The sequence below is a fragment of the Pinus tabuliformis genome, chromosome 1_1, assembly GCF_031772625.1.
Source record: "Pinus tabuliformis cultivar Carrire ecotype Pingquan chromosome 1_1, CPIR1, whole genome shotgun sequence".
Taxonomy (NCBI): Eukaryota; Viridiplantae; Streptophyta; class Pinopsida; order Pinales; family Pinaceae; genus Pinus; species Pinus tabuliformis.
The window spans coordinates 935,590,807-935,607,271 of NC_142297.1; the positions used below are offsets into that span (position 1 = coordinate 935,590,807).

The 16,465-nt window shown below is 35.9% G+C and overlaps 1 protein-coding gene across 1 annotated transcript; it reads right to left on the reverse strand.

Moving 5' to 3' along the window:
- Positions 1-1,585: 1,585 nt before the first annotated feature.
- Positions 1,586-5,812, reverse strand: LOC149217537 (cysteine-rich receptor-like protein kinase 2). The gene is made up of 7 exons (XM_089390262.1): positions 5,332-5,812; positions 4,883-5,149; positions 4,437-4,520; positions 4,187-4,326; positions 3,994-4,077; positions 2,088-2,198; positions 1,586-1,969 (listed from the first exon to the last, which is right to left on the reverse strand). The coding sequence occupies exons 1-7, from the start codon at positions 5,810-5,812 to the stop codon at positions 1,586-1,588; spliced, it is 1,551 nt and encodes a 516-aa protein (XP_089246388.1).
- Between the last annotated feature and the right edge of the window lie 10,653 nt (positions 5,813-16,465).

Below are 16,465 nucleotides of genomic sequence, written 5' to 3' on the forward strand. Positions count from 1 at the left end.
AAAAACATATAGAACAAGCATAGAGCCTTCTACAATATATAAGGGAACAACATTTGAATGTGGTCACGAAATAGGAAATACATTCATCATCACCTATGCAACTAACATAGAACCATTTCAAACATCCCTGCACACTAGCATTCATGTTTTGAAATCAAATGCATTTACATAATATAAGATTTCGAGGAATACATATGGTCCAAGTTAAAACATCAAAAAAAGGCAGCAAGGTAGTTAAGTTATGCTCCAATGCAAACATGACCTTGCAGACTACAAACCGTACATTTGATTACCTGCAAAATAAGAACAATCAAGTCAATCCACTTGCATATGTAGAAGTTTTCTCTAACAAAGTTTTTTGCTTGGTCAAACTGTCCTATAGGATCCTCTGGAAAACCCTGCAGATCAAATAAAAACAACATGATAGTTTATATCAAAACATATAAAGCATAAATATCATACGAATGATATGCCTTATTTTTACAAATTATGCGTGTTGTCAACAAAATGCTAAAAATTCATATAACAGCTACACTTACTTCTTCCCAGTTCTTATTGAAGAAAACATCTGCAGTGACTTTTGCCTCAGTTATCAAAAGCAGGCGAACAGACAACATCTACTGTTATATGTCAAAGAAAACAAGTAAATACCCTAACAACAGGATCAGTCATTGTAAATGTATATCAATCCACTGACAGAGCATAGGGCTCAAGGCCACACCTCAAAAACATATAAAACAAGCATAGAGCCTTCTACAATATATAAGGGAACAACATTTGAATGTGGTCATGAAATAGGAAATACATTCACCCTCACCTATGCAACTAACATAGAACCATTTCAAACATCCCTGGACACTAGCATTCATGTTTTGAAATCAAATGCATTTACATAATATAAGGTTTCGAGAAATACATATGCTCCAAGTTAAAACCATCAAAAAAATGCAGCAAGGCAGTTCAGTTATGCTCCAATGCAAACATGACCTTGCAGACTACAAACCGTACATTTGATTACCTGCAAAATAAGAACAATCAAGTCAATCCACTTGCATATGTCAAAGTTTTCTCTAACAAAGTTTTTTGCTTGGTCAAACTATCATGTAGGATCCTCTGGAAAATCCTGCAGATCAAATAAAAACAACATGATAGTTTATACCAAAACATATAAAGCATTAATATCATATGAATGATATGCCTTATTTTTACCAATTATGAGCCATATGAGCCACCTTGAAAATAGTGAAAATAAATAAAAAAAGATTAGAATAACGATAATCAATCCCTGCTCCTAGATAGTCAAACATCACATTCTATAATGAATCAGTATATCATGAAATTCTCAAACTCATCATAAGATAATTATGAAACCAAATCCAGTGTTTGACCTGCTCAATTCTGTCAAAACCACTGACGCATTACAGCATGAATGGAGATAAATATAATAGCAAGGCATTGCCTTCGCCTTATTTTTCATGTTGGCTCCATAATGCTCAATGAAAGATTACCGTTTACATACTGGACTGATGCATTACAGCATGAATGGAGATAAACCTAATAGCAAGGCATCGCCTTTGCCTTCTTTTCACCTTGGCTCCATAATGCTCAATGAAAGATTACCACCTGCATAGTGGACATTAGATGGTGCTGCTACTTCCAACGACGGAGTGTTACTTGACATGTTGTTAGGGTGTTGCACAGGAGTAGTTGTCGCACGTTCAGCTTGGTGGGGTGGGGCTAATACACTTTGCTCATCTACGAAAGCAGAGCTTGTAGGCAAAGGAATATGTTCTTCCCCACCTGTCAACATCAACACCACCTGTGACATTGAAGGCCTCAATGTTGCACCTGCTTGGGTGCACAGAAGACCAATTTTAATCACTCTATTCCCTTCTTCCCATGAGTAACTACCCTCCAATGTGGGATCCACAACTTCTAATGCTCTCTCTGCGTTATACAGTCTCCACACCTGCTAGTTAACCAATATCCACAAAACCATAAAACATTGGTTAGCAAGGAATCATAGTTGTTGGACATTTTAGAAAAATTTTACTTTAAAGATGAGGTGAGGTCTACATGTGCCATACAGCGTCAGTGAGAAACTCCGTGTCTTGAGGTACACTGTAGTACTTCTTTCTTCCGCTGATAATCTCGAGTAGAAGCACTCCAAAGCTAAATACATCTGCTTTCTCTGTCAACTATCCGCGTAAGGCATACTCAGGCGCAATGTAACCACTACACAATCAAATATCCATCTCTTAACCCTCTTAAAATTATATGATCCTTTCTCTATTGTAATTGATTAATATCTTGTAATTTATTAAATAGAGTTTGGGACATCAAGAGATTGAACTGTAGAGAGACTTCTTACAAAGTTCCTACAACCCTAGTGCTATCGTGGCCCTCATCTTCTGCAAATAGTCTAGCTAAGCCAAAGTCTGCTATTTTGGGTCGGTATTTATTGTCTTGTAAGATATTGCTTGCTTTGATATCTCTGTGGATGATTCGAATCTCAGACTCCTCGTGAAGATAGGCAAGCCTGCACGCAGTTCCAACAATGATTTCATACCTCTCTCTCCAATTAAGTAAATGTCGTTTTTGTAGAAATTTTGAATAATATGACACTTATTCACAGAGATTATCCTGATTATACACTATTGTGGAATGCATGCATAATACATAACCTCCTCTACATTCCTCTACGTTGATCATCAATTTTGCAGTATTCAGAAACATTCGCATGCACACATTGAAGCATCAATCACACATATCAACACAGTATATCACGGGGAAAGCATACAGTTGAAAACCCCCAACTATCTGTATATTATAATGATTGAGAACATGTAACAATACATAGTACAATACTCCTCACAAGTACTCAGTACTATCTCCACCTGTTACACACAAACTAGCTCAGATCTGATGCCTCAAATCTCATCCACTGTTTGCCTGCCTCCATTGCGCAATCCTGCAAGAGAATGATGATGAATGGCTGAGCCTAACTCGTATTTCCTTGGCTGAACCACGCAATCCTCATTGGCAATACTCAATCCATTGATTGTGCAAATCTCATGCACAACTATTGTCACAACTGACAGCTGTCTTGCCCTTTCACTCACCTCTAACACTTGTCTCCACTGAACTGTCCATGCACTGAGTTAACTGATTTATTATTTAGTTGATTTATGAGTTAATAATTAGTGAATTAATTAATAATTAATTAACATCACTCATCACTACTGTATTATGCAGTTAGACTAAATACAACTAGTTCAACTAAGTCAAACTGAACACAACTCCATCAACTCCTCAATCAACTCCACCAAACTCAACCACTTGAGTTCTAACTGAAGTCCATCATGCAATAGCTCAACTGACCCATAAGAAAAGCATATTTCCTTCTGGCAGTTGCATGTGCCACATTCGTAGCTCGAACTGAAGTGCTCCAAAAGGATAAGATAATGTTTATAGTCCAAATATTATTAAGAGCTAATAATATTCGACTGTTCTATTTTTATCCTGGCAGTCTAAAAATAGACTCTGCCCATATTTCTAAAAATAGAAGTCCATCTATTTTTACCAACATGACCAATCATCCAAAAATAGCATCCTGCAACTCATAGACCATGATCCATATGTCTAAAAATAGACTTTGCGCCAAAAATAGCCTGCGGGCCCACTTAGTGAAGGCGACTTCTTTCCACTAAGCTCGATCATCTTGTTGCATTCTCAACAGTTTTGTTGTATCTACAATTATTGCATCACAGACAGTAAAGGAATTAGCAATGTACGTACACAAACTCAAACAATTCCAGGATTGAAGCAGAGATAAATTAGTAATGAAAGAGCAAGCGAGAACAAACCGAATATAATCTTGTCGAGACTACTGTTCTTGAGGTATTTGTAAACTAGCAGCCTTTCTAATCTTTGAACAGAGCAACCAAGAAATCTCACTAGATTCCTATGCTGAACATGAGTTATCAGATTTGCCTCATTCAAAAATTCGTTGTCTCCTTGCCTTGAACCTATATTCAACCGTTTAATTGCAACCTCTCTCCCGTCAGGTAGAACCCCCTGAAGATCAATGAATTCAAAATTATATTTTGTTCTCCGTTATAACTGACTTGGACCTGCTACCAACTAGTATGTAATTCAATGGAAGGCAATGATCCTAGGCCCTTACCTTGAAGACACATCCAAACCCTCCTTCACCAAGTTTGTTTTCTACTTTAAAATCAGAGGTAGCCTGTCTTAGAGTATCGTATTTGAAAATGAGTTCCAGATTCGCTAGAGGAGGTGATAAGCTAACTTCTCCTTCCTCACCTGTGGAAGCAATTACAGGTGTCTATTTAAGTTAAGTAATGAAATAGGCGAAGAGTTCACCATATAGAAGCTAATAAGATCCACACTGAATGATTGAGCAATTTAGGAACCTCTGGTTCGCAAAATCCATTCCCAAAGTTTTGGGCGGAAGTGAAAGAGACCTATGGCTGCAATTAACCCAACCGAAGCAGCCACTGCACCAAGAGTTATAACAAGCACATTATGTTTTTTGCCTTCTGCCAATTTTCACACAAAGCATCACGAATAAATTGGCCATCTTAAATTTCACCAAAATGTACAAAACTAGTTTATAACTTTATTCTTATCATTGTAAAATATTGGGCATGTTAAATTTCACCAAAATGTACAATACTAGTTTATAACTTTTTGTTATCATTGTAAAATATGTGAAGGATGATACCGGATGATGTAGCCAATGGCGAGGGGATAGGAGCTGTAACACGAAATGTAACCATTAAATTGGGCCTCATGTTTAATTTCACCAAAATGTACAAAACATCATTGTAGAATGTAAATGCTATGTGAAGGAACATACCGGATGATGGAGTCGGAGTCGATAAAAATGGATAAATCTTGTAATGCAGATCGCAGCCCATAGTATGGAATTGTGCTCCAATTGTTTCGTTTTGGTATGGCCATGGATTTGACTGATCAAATTTTATACTTGAGAGAGCAGATAAGCAAGACTTGCAGCTTGCTCGCGACAGATCCCTCCAACACTGGGCTAAGCTATAGATCAGCCGCGAAGGCGAAGACGCCGTTGGGAATGCATATGCAGCAAAAAGGTTGGCACTCCCCACAGCTGTTTCGCTAATATTCAAGAGCACGTTTAAAGTAGAAGACTCGAACTTCTATGGCTGGTCAGTGCTATATTGCTGGTTGCATGCATCAGCACAAGGCTAGATACCGTTGCACTATAATTGTAAAAATAATGATCGTCATAACGTATGAAGCAGCCATCTAGTAGAATGAATCCAGAAGTACCGTTTTGACATTTATCAAGAAGCATTGCTTTTACCATCGATGCGCAGTATTGGCAGTCAAAGGAAGTTAAATCTCCCCTGCACTGGAGAAACCCATAAACATAATCATTGTTGTTTTGCCCAGGCTCAACACTAGAGGTAGCGAATAGGGTCATGGAAACGTTGAGCACCAATGATTCCAAAACCTGGTTAAGATGATGCTGGAAGGGGCTACCATTTGTATACTGGCTCTTGTTCCCACAACCGTAGGCATCCAGAACAAATTGACCGACCGAGAGGTGCAGACACGTACATAGAGTGAAGATGAGTAGCATGCTTCTGCTTAATTGTTTAATCTTCATCGCCATCGCAGCACAGCGCATGAGCTCAACACTCTTCGATGTTGCTCCTATATTCTTGGGAATTGCAAAGCTTTTTACAAATGGAGCTGCTTGTATCTTGTCCGGCCTGGCAAAGTTCAGCCGAACGTGACCTTTTATCATGGTTTTATTTATTTTCCCGGGTTCGAATTTGACTTTTACGATTTTTTTTATTATTATTTTATTTAAATTTTTAACCAAACTAATTCACTTTTAACGATTTCTTTCTATTATTTTATTTAAATTTTTATTTGTTAAAACTTTGAGAAAACTGGTTTAAATTGAAAAATATTAATATTAAATTCTAAAAATCCAACCAAATTGTAAAATTCCAATATAATATAATAAAGTAGAGAGATTTTCATATTTTGATATGAGGTAAGCCTACACTAAAGGCCATCACTATTTCCATTATATTTGATGTATGGTAGGTATTTTTTTCATTTTATTAATTATGGCATGAAGACTGCCTTAGGTTAAACATAATTTGAATATTGCAAGTGGCATGGGGAGATAGAGGAAGACTCAAAGTTATAAGGAAAAAAATGTTTATTTTAGCCAAGAGATCAGTGAACATTTCTTTCTCCTGTGAAGAGGATAGTGGCTAGCTACCACAAATGCCCAGAGTTTCTGCTAAACAAATGTTATGATATACTGGTTTTTTACTTGCAACTTTAATAGTTTTTTTTGTTTTCAAGTGTCCAGCTTATTTGAATATATTTAAATTAAGTTTTAGAAACCAAAACACTCTAAACTTTTGTGGCTGGTTTAATTTCCTTTCAACCATATGAATAACATTTGTTTTTTTATTCATATAGTTTTCATTTGACTTATATTATATATATATATAATAATAATAATAATATATAGATTAAACCATTAATAAATATCAATGAACATTAAAGTACCTATTTAGAACTATTTACAATCAAACTCAATATAATAATTCCATAAAAGTAATGTAATAATTTAAACATAATTTAATAAAAATAATATTATAATTACAATAAAATTCAATATAATAAATCCAAAAAAATAATGTAATAATTTAAATATAATTCAATAAAAATAATATTATAAGTTCATTCATTATGCGTGCTATCAACAAAATGCTAAAAATGCATATAACAGCTACACTTACTTCTTCCCAGTTCTTACTGAAAAAAAACATCAACAGTGATTCCTGCCTCAGTTATCAAAAGGAGGCCAACAGATAGCATGTACTGTTATATGTTAAAGAAAACAAGTAAATACCCTAACAGCACGATCAGTCATTGTAAATGTATATCAATCCACTGACACAGCATAGGGCCTAAGGCCACACCTCAAAAACACATAGAACAAGCATAGAGCCTTCTACAATATATAAGGGAATAGCATTTGAATGTGGTCACGAAATAGGAAATACATTCATCATCACCTATGAAACTAACATAGAACCATTTCAAACATCCCTGGACACTAGCATTCATGTTTTGAAATCAAATTCATTTACATAATATAAGATTTCGAGGAATACATATGCTCCAAGTTAAAACCATCAAAAAAAGGCAGCAAGGCAGTTCAGTTATGCTCCAATGCAAACATGACCTTGCAGACTACAAACCGTACATTTGATTGCCTTCAAAATAAGAACAATCAAGTCAATCCACTTGCATATGTAAAAGTTTTCTCTAACAAAGTTTTTTGCTTGGTCAAACTGTCCTATAGGATCCTCTGGAAAATCTTGCAGATCAAATAAAAACAACATGATAGTTTATACCAAAACATATAAAGCACAAATATCATACGAGTGATATGCCTTATTTTTACCAATTATGCATGTTGTCAACAAAATGCTAAAAATTCATATAACAGCTACACTTACTTCTTCCTAGTTCGTATTGAAGAAAACATCGGCAGTGACTCCTGCCTCAGTTATCAAAAGCAGGCCAACAGACAACATCTACTATTATATGTTAAAGAAAACAAGTAAATACCCTGACAACAGGATCAGTCATTGTAAATGTATATCAATCCACTGACAGAGCATAGGGCCCAATGCCACACCTCAAAAACATATAGAACAAGCATAGAGCCTTCTACAATATATAAGGGAACAACATTTGAATGTGGTCACGAAATAGGAAATACATTCATCATCACCTATGCAACTAACATAGAACCATTTCAAACATCCCTGCACACTAGCATTCATGTTTTGGAATCAAATGCATTTACATAATATAAGATTTCGAGGAATACATATGCTCCGAGTTAAAACCATCAAAAAAAGGCAGCAAGGTAGTTTAGTTATGCTCCAATGCAAACATGACCTTGCAGACTACAAACCGTACATTTGATTACCTACAAAATATGAACAATCAAGTCGATACATTTGCATATGTCAAAGTTTTCTCTAACAAAGTTTTTTGCTTGGTCAAACTATCCTATAGGATCCTCTGGAAAATCTTGCAGACCAAATGAAAGCAACATGATAGTTTATACCAAAGCATATAAAGCATAAATATCATATGAATGATATGCCTTATTTTTACCAATTATGAGCCATATGAGCCACCTTGAAAATAGTGAAAATAAATAAAAAAGATTAGAATAACGATAATCAACCCCTGCTCCTAGATAGTCAAACATCACATCCTGTAATGAATTAGTATATCATGAAACTCTCAAACTCATCATAAGATAATTATGAAACCAAATCCAGTGTTTGACCTGCTCAATTTTGTCAAAACCACTGACGCATTACAACATGAATGGAGATAAATATAATAGCAAGGTATCGCCTTCGCCTTATTTTCACGTTGGCTCCATAATGCTCAATGAAAGATTACCGCCTGCATAGTGGACTGACGCATTACAACACGAATGGAGATAAATATAATAGCAAGGCATCACTTTCGCCTTATTTTCACCTTGGCTCCATAATGCTCAATGAAAGATTACCACCTGCATAGTGGACATTAGATGGTACTGCTACTTCCAACGACAGAGTGTTGCTTGACATGTTGTTAGGGTGTCGCAGAGGAGTAGTTGTCACATGTTCAGCTTGGTGGGGTGGGGCTAATACACTCTGCTCATCTATGAAAGTACGGCTTGTGGGCAAAGGAATATGTTCTTCCCCACCTGTCACATCGACACCACCTGTGACATTGAAGGCCTCAATGTTGCACCTACTTGGGTGCACAGAAGACCAATTTTAATCACTCTATTCCCTTCTTCCCATGAGTAACTACCCTCCAATGTGGGATCCACAACTTCTAATGCTCTCTCTACGTTATACAATCTCCACGTCTACTAGTTGACCAATATCCACAAAACCATAAAACATTGGTTAGCAAGGAATCATAGTTGCTGGACATTTTAGAAAATTTTTACTTTAAAGATGAGGTGAGGTCTACATGTGCCATACAGCTTCAGTGAGAAACTCCGTGTCTTGAGGTACACTGTAGTAGTTCTTTCTTCCGTTGATAATTTCGAGTAGAAGCACTCCAAAATTGAATACATCTACTTTCTATGTCAACTGTTTGCGTAAGGCGTACTCAGGCTCAATGTAACCACTGCACAATCAAATCTCCATCTCTTAACCCTCTTAAAATTGTATGATCCTTTCTCTATTGTAATTGATTAATATCCCGTAATTTATTAAATAGAGTTTGGGACATCAAGATATTGAACTGTAGAGAGACTTCTTACAAAGTTCCTGCAACCCTGGTGCTAACGTGGCTCTCATCTTCTGCAAATAGTCTGGCTAAGCCAAAGTTTGCTATTTTGGGTCGGTATTTATTATCTAGTAAGATATTGCTTGCTTTGATATCTCTGTGGATGATTCGAATCTCAGACTCCTCGTGAAGATAGGCAAGCCCACGCGCAGTTCCAACAATGATTTCATACCTCTCTCTCCAATTAAGTAAATGCCATTTTGTTGTATCTACAATTATTGCATCACAGACAGTAAAGGAATTATCAATGTACGTACACAAACTTGAACAGTTCCAGTATTGAAGCAGAGATTAATTAGCAGTGAAAGAGAAAACGAGAAAAAACCGAATATAATCTTGTCAAGACTACTGCTGTGGAGTTATTCGTAAACTAGCAGCCTTTCTGATCTTTGAACAGAGCAACCAAGCAATCTCACTAGATTCCTGTGCTGAACACGAGTTATCAGATTTGCCTCATTCAGAAATTCGTTGTCTCCTTGCCTTGAACCTATATTTAGCTGTTTAATTGCAACCTCTCTCCCATCAGGTAGAACCCCCTGGAGATTAATGAATTCAAAATTATATTTTGTTCTCCGTTATAACTGACTTGGACCTACTACCAGCTAGTATGTAATTCAATGGAAGGCAATGATCCTAGGCCCTTACCTTGAAGACGCATCCAAACCCTCCTTCACCAAGTTTGTTTTATGCTTTAAAATTAGAGGTAGCCTGTCTTAGAGTATCGTATTTGAAAATGAGTTCCAGATTCGCTAGAGGAGGCGATAAGCTAACTTCTCCTTCCTCACCTGCGGAAGCAATTACAGGTGTCTATTTTAGTTAAGTAATGAAATAGGTGAAGAGTTCACCATATAGAAGCTAATAAGATCCACACTGAATGATTGAGCAATTTAGGAACCTCTGGTTCGCGAAATCCATTCCCAAAGTTTTGGGCGAAAGCGAAAGAGACCTATGGCTGCAATTGGCCCAGAGTTATCCCAAGTACATTATGTTTTTTGCCTTCTGCCAATTTTCACACAAAGCGTCACGAATAAATTGGCCATCTTAAATTTCACCAAAATGTACAAAACTGGTTTATAACTTTATTCTTATCATTGTAAAATATTAGGCATGTTAAATTTCACCAAAATGTACGAAACTAGTTTATAACTATTGTTATCATTGTAAAATATGTGAAGGATGTTACCAGATGATGCAGCCAGTGGCGAGGGGATAGGAGCTGTAACACGAAATGTAACCATTAAATTGGGCCTCATGTTTAATTTCACCAAAATGTACAAAACATCATTGTAGAATGTAAACACTATGTGAAGGACCATACCGGATGATGGAGTCGGAGTCGATAAAAATGGATAAATCTCGTAACGCAAATCCCAGCCCATAGTATGGAATTGTGCTCCGACTGTTCCGTTTCGGCATGGCCATGGATTTGACTGATCAAATTTTATACTTGAGAGAGCAGATAAGCAAGACTTGCAGCTCGCTCGCGACAGATCTCTCCAACACTGGGCTAAGCTATAGATCAGCTGCGAAGGCGAAGACGCCGTTGGGAATGCATATGCAGCAAAAAGGTTGGCACTCCCCACGGCTATTTCGCTAATATTCAAGAGCACGTTTAAAGCAGCAGACTCGAACTTCTCTGGCTGGTCAGTGCTGTATTGCTGGTTTCATGCACCAGCACAAGGCTGGATACCCTTGCACTATAATTGTAAAAATAATGATCGTCATAACGTATGAAGCATCCATATAGTAGAATGAATCCAGAAGTACCATTTTGACATTTATCAAGAAGCATTGCTTTTACCATCGATGCGCAGTATTGGTAGTCAGAGGAACTTAAATCTCCTTTGCAATGGAGAAGCCCATAAACAGAATCATTGCTGTTTTGCCCAGGCTCAACACTAGAGGTAGCGAATAGAGTCGTGGAAACGTTGAGCACCAATGATTCCAAAACCTGGTTAAGATGATGCTGGAAGGGGCTACCATTTGTATACTGGCTCTTTTTCCCACAACCGTAGGCATCCGGAACAAATTTACCGACCGAGAGGTGCAGACACGTACATAGAGTGAAGATGAGTAGCATGCTTCTGCTTAATTGTTTAATCTTCATCGCCATCGCAGCACAGCGCATGAGCTCAACGCTCTTCGATGCTGCTCCTATATTCCTAGGCATTGCAAAGCTTTTTACGAATGGAGCTGCTCGTATCTTGTCAGGCCTGGCAAAGTTCAGCCGAACTTGACCTTTTATCATGGTTTTATTTATTTTCCCGGGTTCGAATTTGACTTTTACGATTTTTTTTTATTATTATTTTATTTAAATTTTTAACCAAACTAATTCACTTTCAACGATTTCTTTCTATTATTTTATTTAAATTTTTATTTGTTAAAACTTTGAGAAAACTGGTTTAAATTGAAAAATATTAATATTAAATCCTAAAAATCCAACCAAATTGTAAAATTCCAATATAATATAATAAAGTACAGAGATTTTCATATTTTGATATGAGGTAAGCCTACACTGAAGGGGATCGCTGTTTCCATTATATTTGGTGTATGGTAGGTATTTTTTTCATTTTATTAATTATGGCATGAAGACTGCATTAGGTTAAACATAATTTGAATATTGCAAGTGGCATGGGGAGATAGAGGAAGACTCAAAGTTATAAGGGAAAAAATGATTATTTTAGCCAAGAGATCAGTGAACATATTTTTCTCCTGTGAAGAGGATAGTGGCCAGCTACCACAAATGCCCAGAGTTTCTGCTCAAAAAATGTTATGATATACTGGTTTTTTACTTGCAACTTTAATAGTTTTTTTTTGTTTTCAAGTATCCAACTTATTTTTATATATTTAAATAATTTTTAGCAACCAAAACACTCTAAACTTTTGTGGCTGGTTTAATTTCCTTTCAACCATATGAATAGCATATTTTTTTTATTCATATAGTTTTCATTTGACTTAATGTTAAAGCAGCCGACTTTTTATATCTATATATATATATATATATATATATATATATATATATATATATATATATATATATATATATATATATATATATATATATATATATATATATAAATACAATTTTAATAATAAATTAATAATACTATATAAATTAAACCATTAATAAATATCAATGAACATTAAAATACCTATTCTGAACTATTTACAATAAAAATCAATATAATAATTCCATAAAAGTAATGTAATAATTTAAACATGATTTAATAAAAATAATATTATAATTACAATAAAATTCAATATAATAAATCCAAAAAAATAATGTAATAATTTAAATATAATTCAATAAAAATAATATTATAAGTTCATTCATTATTGTCAACAAAATGCTAAAAATGCATATAAAAGCTACACTTACTTCTTCCCAGTTCTTATTGAAGAAAACATTGGCAGTGATTCCTGCCTCAGTTATCAAAAGCATGCCAACAGACAGCATCTATTGTTATATGTTAAAGAAAACAAGTAAATACCTTGACAGTAGGATCAGTCATTGTAAATGTATATCAATCCACTGATAGAGCATAGGGCCCAAGTCCACACCTCAAAAACATATAGAACAAACATAGAGCCTTCTACAATATATAAGGGAACAACATTTGAATGTGGTCACGAAATAGGAAATACATTCATCATCACCTATGTAACTAACATAGAACCATTTCAAACATCCCTAAACATTAGCATTCATGTTTTGAAATCAAATGCATTTACATAATATAATATTTCGAGGAATACATATGCTCCAAGTTAAAACCATCAAAAAAAGGCAGCAAGGCAGTTCAGTTATGCTCCAATGCAAACATGACCTTGCAGACTACAAACCGTACATTTGATTACCTGCAAAATAAAAACAATCAAGTCAATCCACTTGCATATGTCAAAGTTTTCTCTAACAAAGTTTTTTTCTTGGTCAAACTGTCCTGTAGGATCCTCTGGAAAATCCTACAGATCAAATAAAAATAACATGATAGTTTATACCAAAACATATAAAGTATAAATATCATATGAATGATATGCCTTATTTTTACCAATTATGCGTGTTGTCAACAAAATGCTAAAAATGCATATAACAGCTACACTTACTTCTTCCCAATTCTTATTGAAGAAAACATCGGCAGTGACTCCTGCCTCAGTTATCAAAAGAAGTCCAACAGACAGCATCTACTGTTATATGTTAAAGAAAACAAGTAAATACCCTGACAGCAGGATCAATGATTGTAAATGTATATCAATCCACTAACAAAGCATAGGGCCCAAGGCCACACCTCAAAAACATATAGAACAAGCATAGAGCCTTCTACAATATATAAGGGAACAACATTTGAATGTGGTCACGAAATAGGAAATACATTCATCATCACCTATGCAACTAACATAGAACCGTTTCAAACATCCCTGGACACTAGCATTCATGTTTTGAAATCAAATGCATTTACATAATATAATATTTCGAGGAATACATATGCTCCAAGTTAAAACCATCAAAAAAAGGCAGCAATGCAATTCAGTTATGCTCCAATGCAAACATGACCTTGCAGACTACAAACTGTACATTTGATTACTTGCAAAATAAGAACAATCAAGCCAATCCACTTGCATATGTCAAAGTTTTCTCTAACAAAGTTTTTTTTTTGGGTCAAACTGTCCTGTGGGATCCTCTGGAAAATCCTGCAGATCAAATAAAAACAACATGATAGTTTATACCAAAACATATAAATCATAAATACCATACGAATGATATGCATTATTTTTACCAATTATGCATGTTGTCAACAAAATGCTAAAAATGCATATAACAGCTACACTTACTTCTTCCCAGTTCTTAATTAAGAAAACATCGGCAGTGACTCCTGCCTCAGTGATCAAAAGCAGGCCAACAGAGAGTCAGATGAATCTAATATGCATCCCACATTAGAAGGAAATCTTACATTCACAGTTTCAAATTGTAGGTGCAGAGTTCAATAAAATATTCATGTTCGTATGTGCCTATATATGTAACAGTGCGTGAAATGGATCTTCCAGGGGGGGCTTCTCTTCTACAGTTTCTGGACTAAAGCTTCGAGTTTTCCATGAGCTAAAGCTAGTGTCCAAGCCAGATAATGGATTGGTGCTCCGAATTGGGTTCTGTTCTAACATCTCCAAAGTTCAGAGGAAAGATTGGCTTGGGCACTTGTTCAGCTGAAAATGGAACCTTTCATTTAATATAGCCATATCAAAAAGGTACGTTAGAGAGGAGAGTTACATTAAAAATAAAATTATGTTTAGATATAGCCATGTCAAAAAGGTATGTTAGAGAGGAGAGTTACATTATTGAGGGACACCCTTGCAGAGAAGCGAGTTAATTACCTCCAAACAACAAAACAGTCGAAAACTTTAAACAGCCGAAGATGCCAAAGCTACAACATGTAGCATTATGCTTGAAATCATTTACATTACATGCAAAGTCTTTGCTCCATGGCATTTTTCCTAAACTAGTTCCAGTAAGAAATTACAATCTTGCCAATATGCCTTCCATACCACACCCTCTCAAAACAAAATATCAAAACCTCTGCTAACAATTTAGTATAAAGAGAAATGATCCTGGTAAGATGGCACCACTATTGATGGTAGATATACGAACAGATAAATCATAATTGTAAGGCACAAGGTAGCACAAATGACTCTGATAGATGGCACCACTATTGATGGTAGATATACGAACAGATAAATCATAATTGTAAGGCACAAGGTAGCACAAATGACTCTGATTTTTCTTCCTCTCTTTTTTTCTTTCAACTCTGCTCTTCAAGCGTTACCTTGAATGTAATTCTGACCCTTGATTGCTTGCAGCTGGATTTGAATTGACAGTTCCATTATCCAGAGGTATTATACCCCATTTGCATTCTGATTCTAGAGGCTCAATCACTTGAATACCTCCATCAGTCAACCCAACGGCAAACTGATTAGGTTCTGATGGATGTGCAGCAATCACAAGCGGATAGACATTGCCACTGCACATATAAATCAACACAAATCCATGGTATAATTTTGCTCTAAAATGGAAATGCCATTGAACTTTTGAAGTTTTTGATTGTGCTATGAGATAGCTAAAGCTACTAACCTACTCAAGCCCGGCTGTATATATATGGAAGGTGCAATATGGCAATGTGGCCTCAAGGCACAAGGTAGCACAAATGACTCTGATTTTTCTTCCTCTCTTTTTTTCTTTCAACTCTGCTCTTCAAGAGTTACCTTGAATGTAATTCTAACCCTTGATTGCTTGCAGCTGGATTTGAATTGACAGTTCCATTATCCAGAGGTATTATACCCCATTTGCATTCTGATTCATGGTTGCAACTGGATTTGAATTGACAGTTCCATTCTTGCTAAGGTACAGAGTTATCAGGGTTTCTTTCTCCGCTTAGAGCTCTCAGCGCTAGGTCTTGATAGCGTCAGGGGTACGGGTTGATACATTCCATATCGATCGAGCAGTATTATACCCCATTTTCATTCTAATTCTAGAGGCTCAATCACTTGAATACCTCCATCAGTCAACCCAATGGCAAACTGATTAGGTTCTGATGGATGTGCAGCAATCACAAGCGGATAGACATTGCCACTGCACATATAAATCAACACAAATCCATGGTATAATTTTGCTCTAAAATGGAAATGCCATTGAACTTTTGAAGTTTTCGATTGTGCTATGAGATAGCTAAAGCTGCTAACCTGCTCAAGCCCGGATTTATATATATGGAAGGTGCAATAGGGAAACGTGGCCTCAAAGCACAAGGTAGCACAAATGACTTTGATTTTTCTTCCTCTCTTTTTTTCTTTCAACTCTGCTCTTCAAGCGTTACCTTGAATGTAATTCTAACCCTTGATTGCTTGCAATAGGATTTGAATTGATAGTTCCATTATCCAGGGGTATTATACCCCATTTGCATTCTGATTCATGGTTGTAGCTAGTTTTGAATTGACAGTTCCATTCTTGCTAAGGTACAGAGTTATCATGGTTGCTTTCTCTGCTTAGAGCTCCCGTAGGTCTTGACAG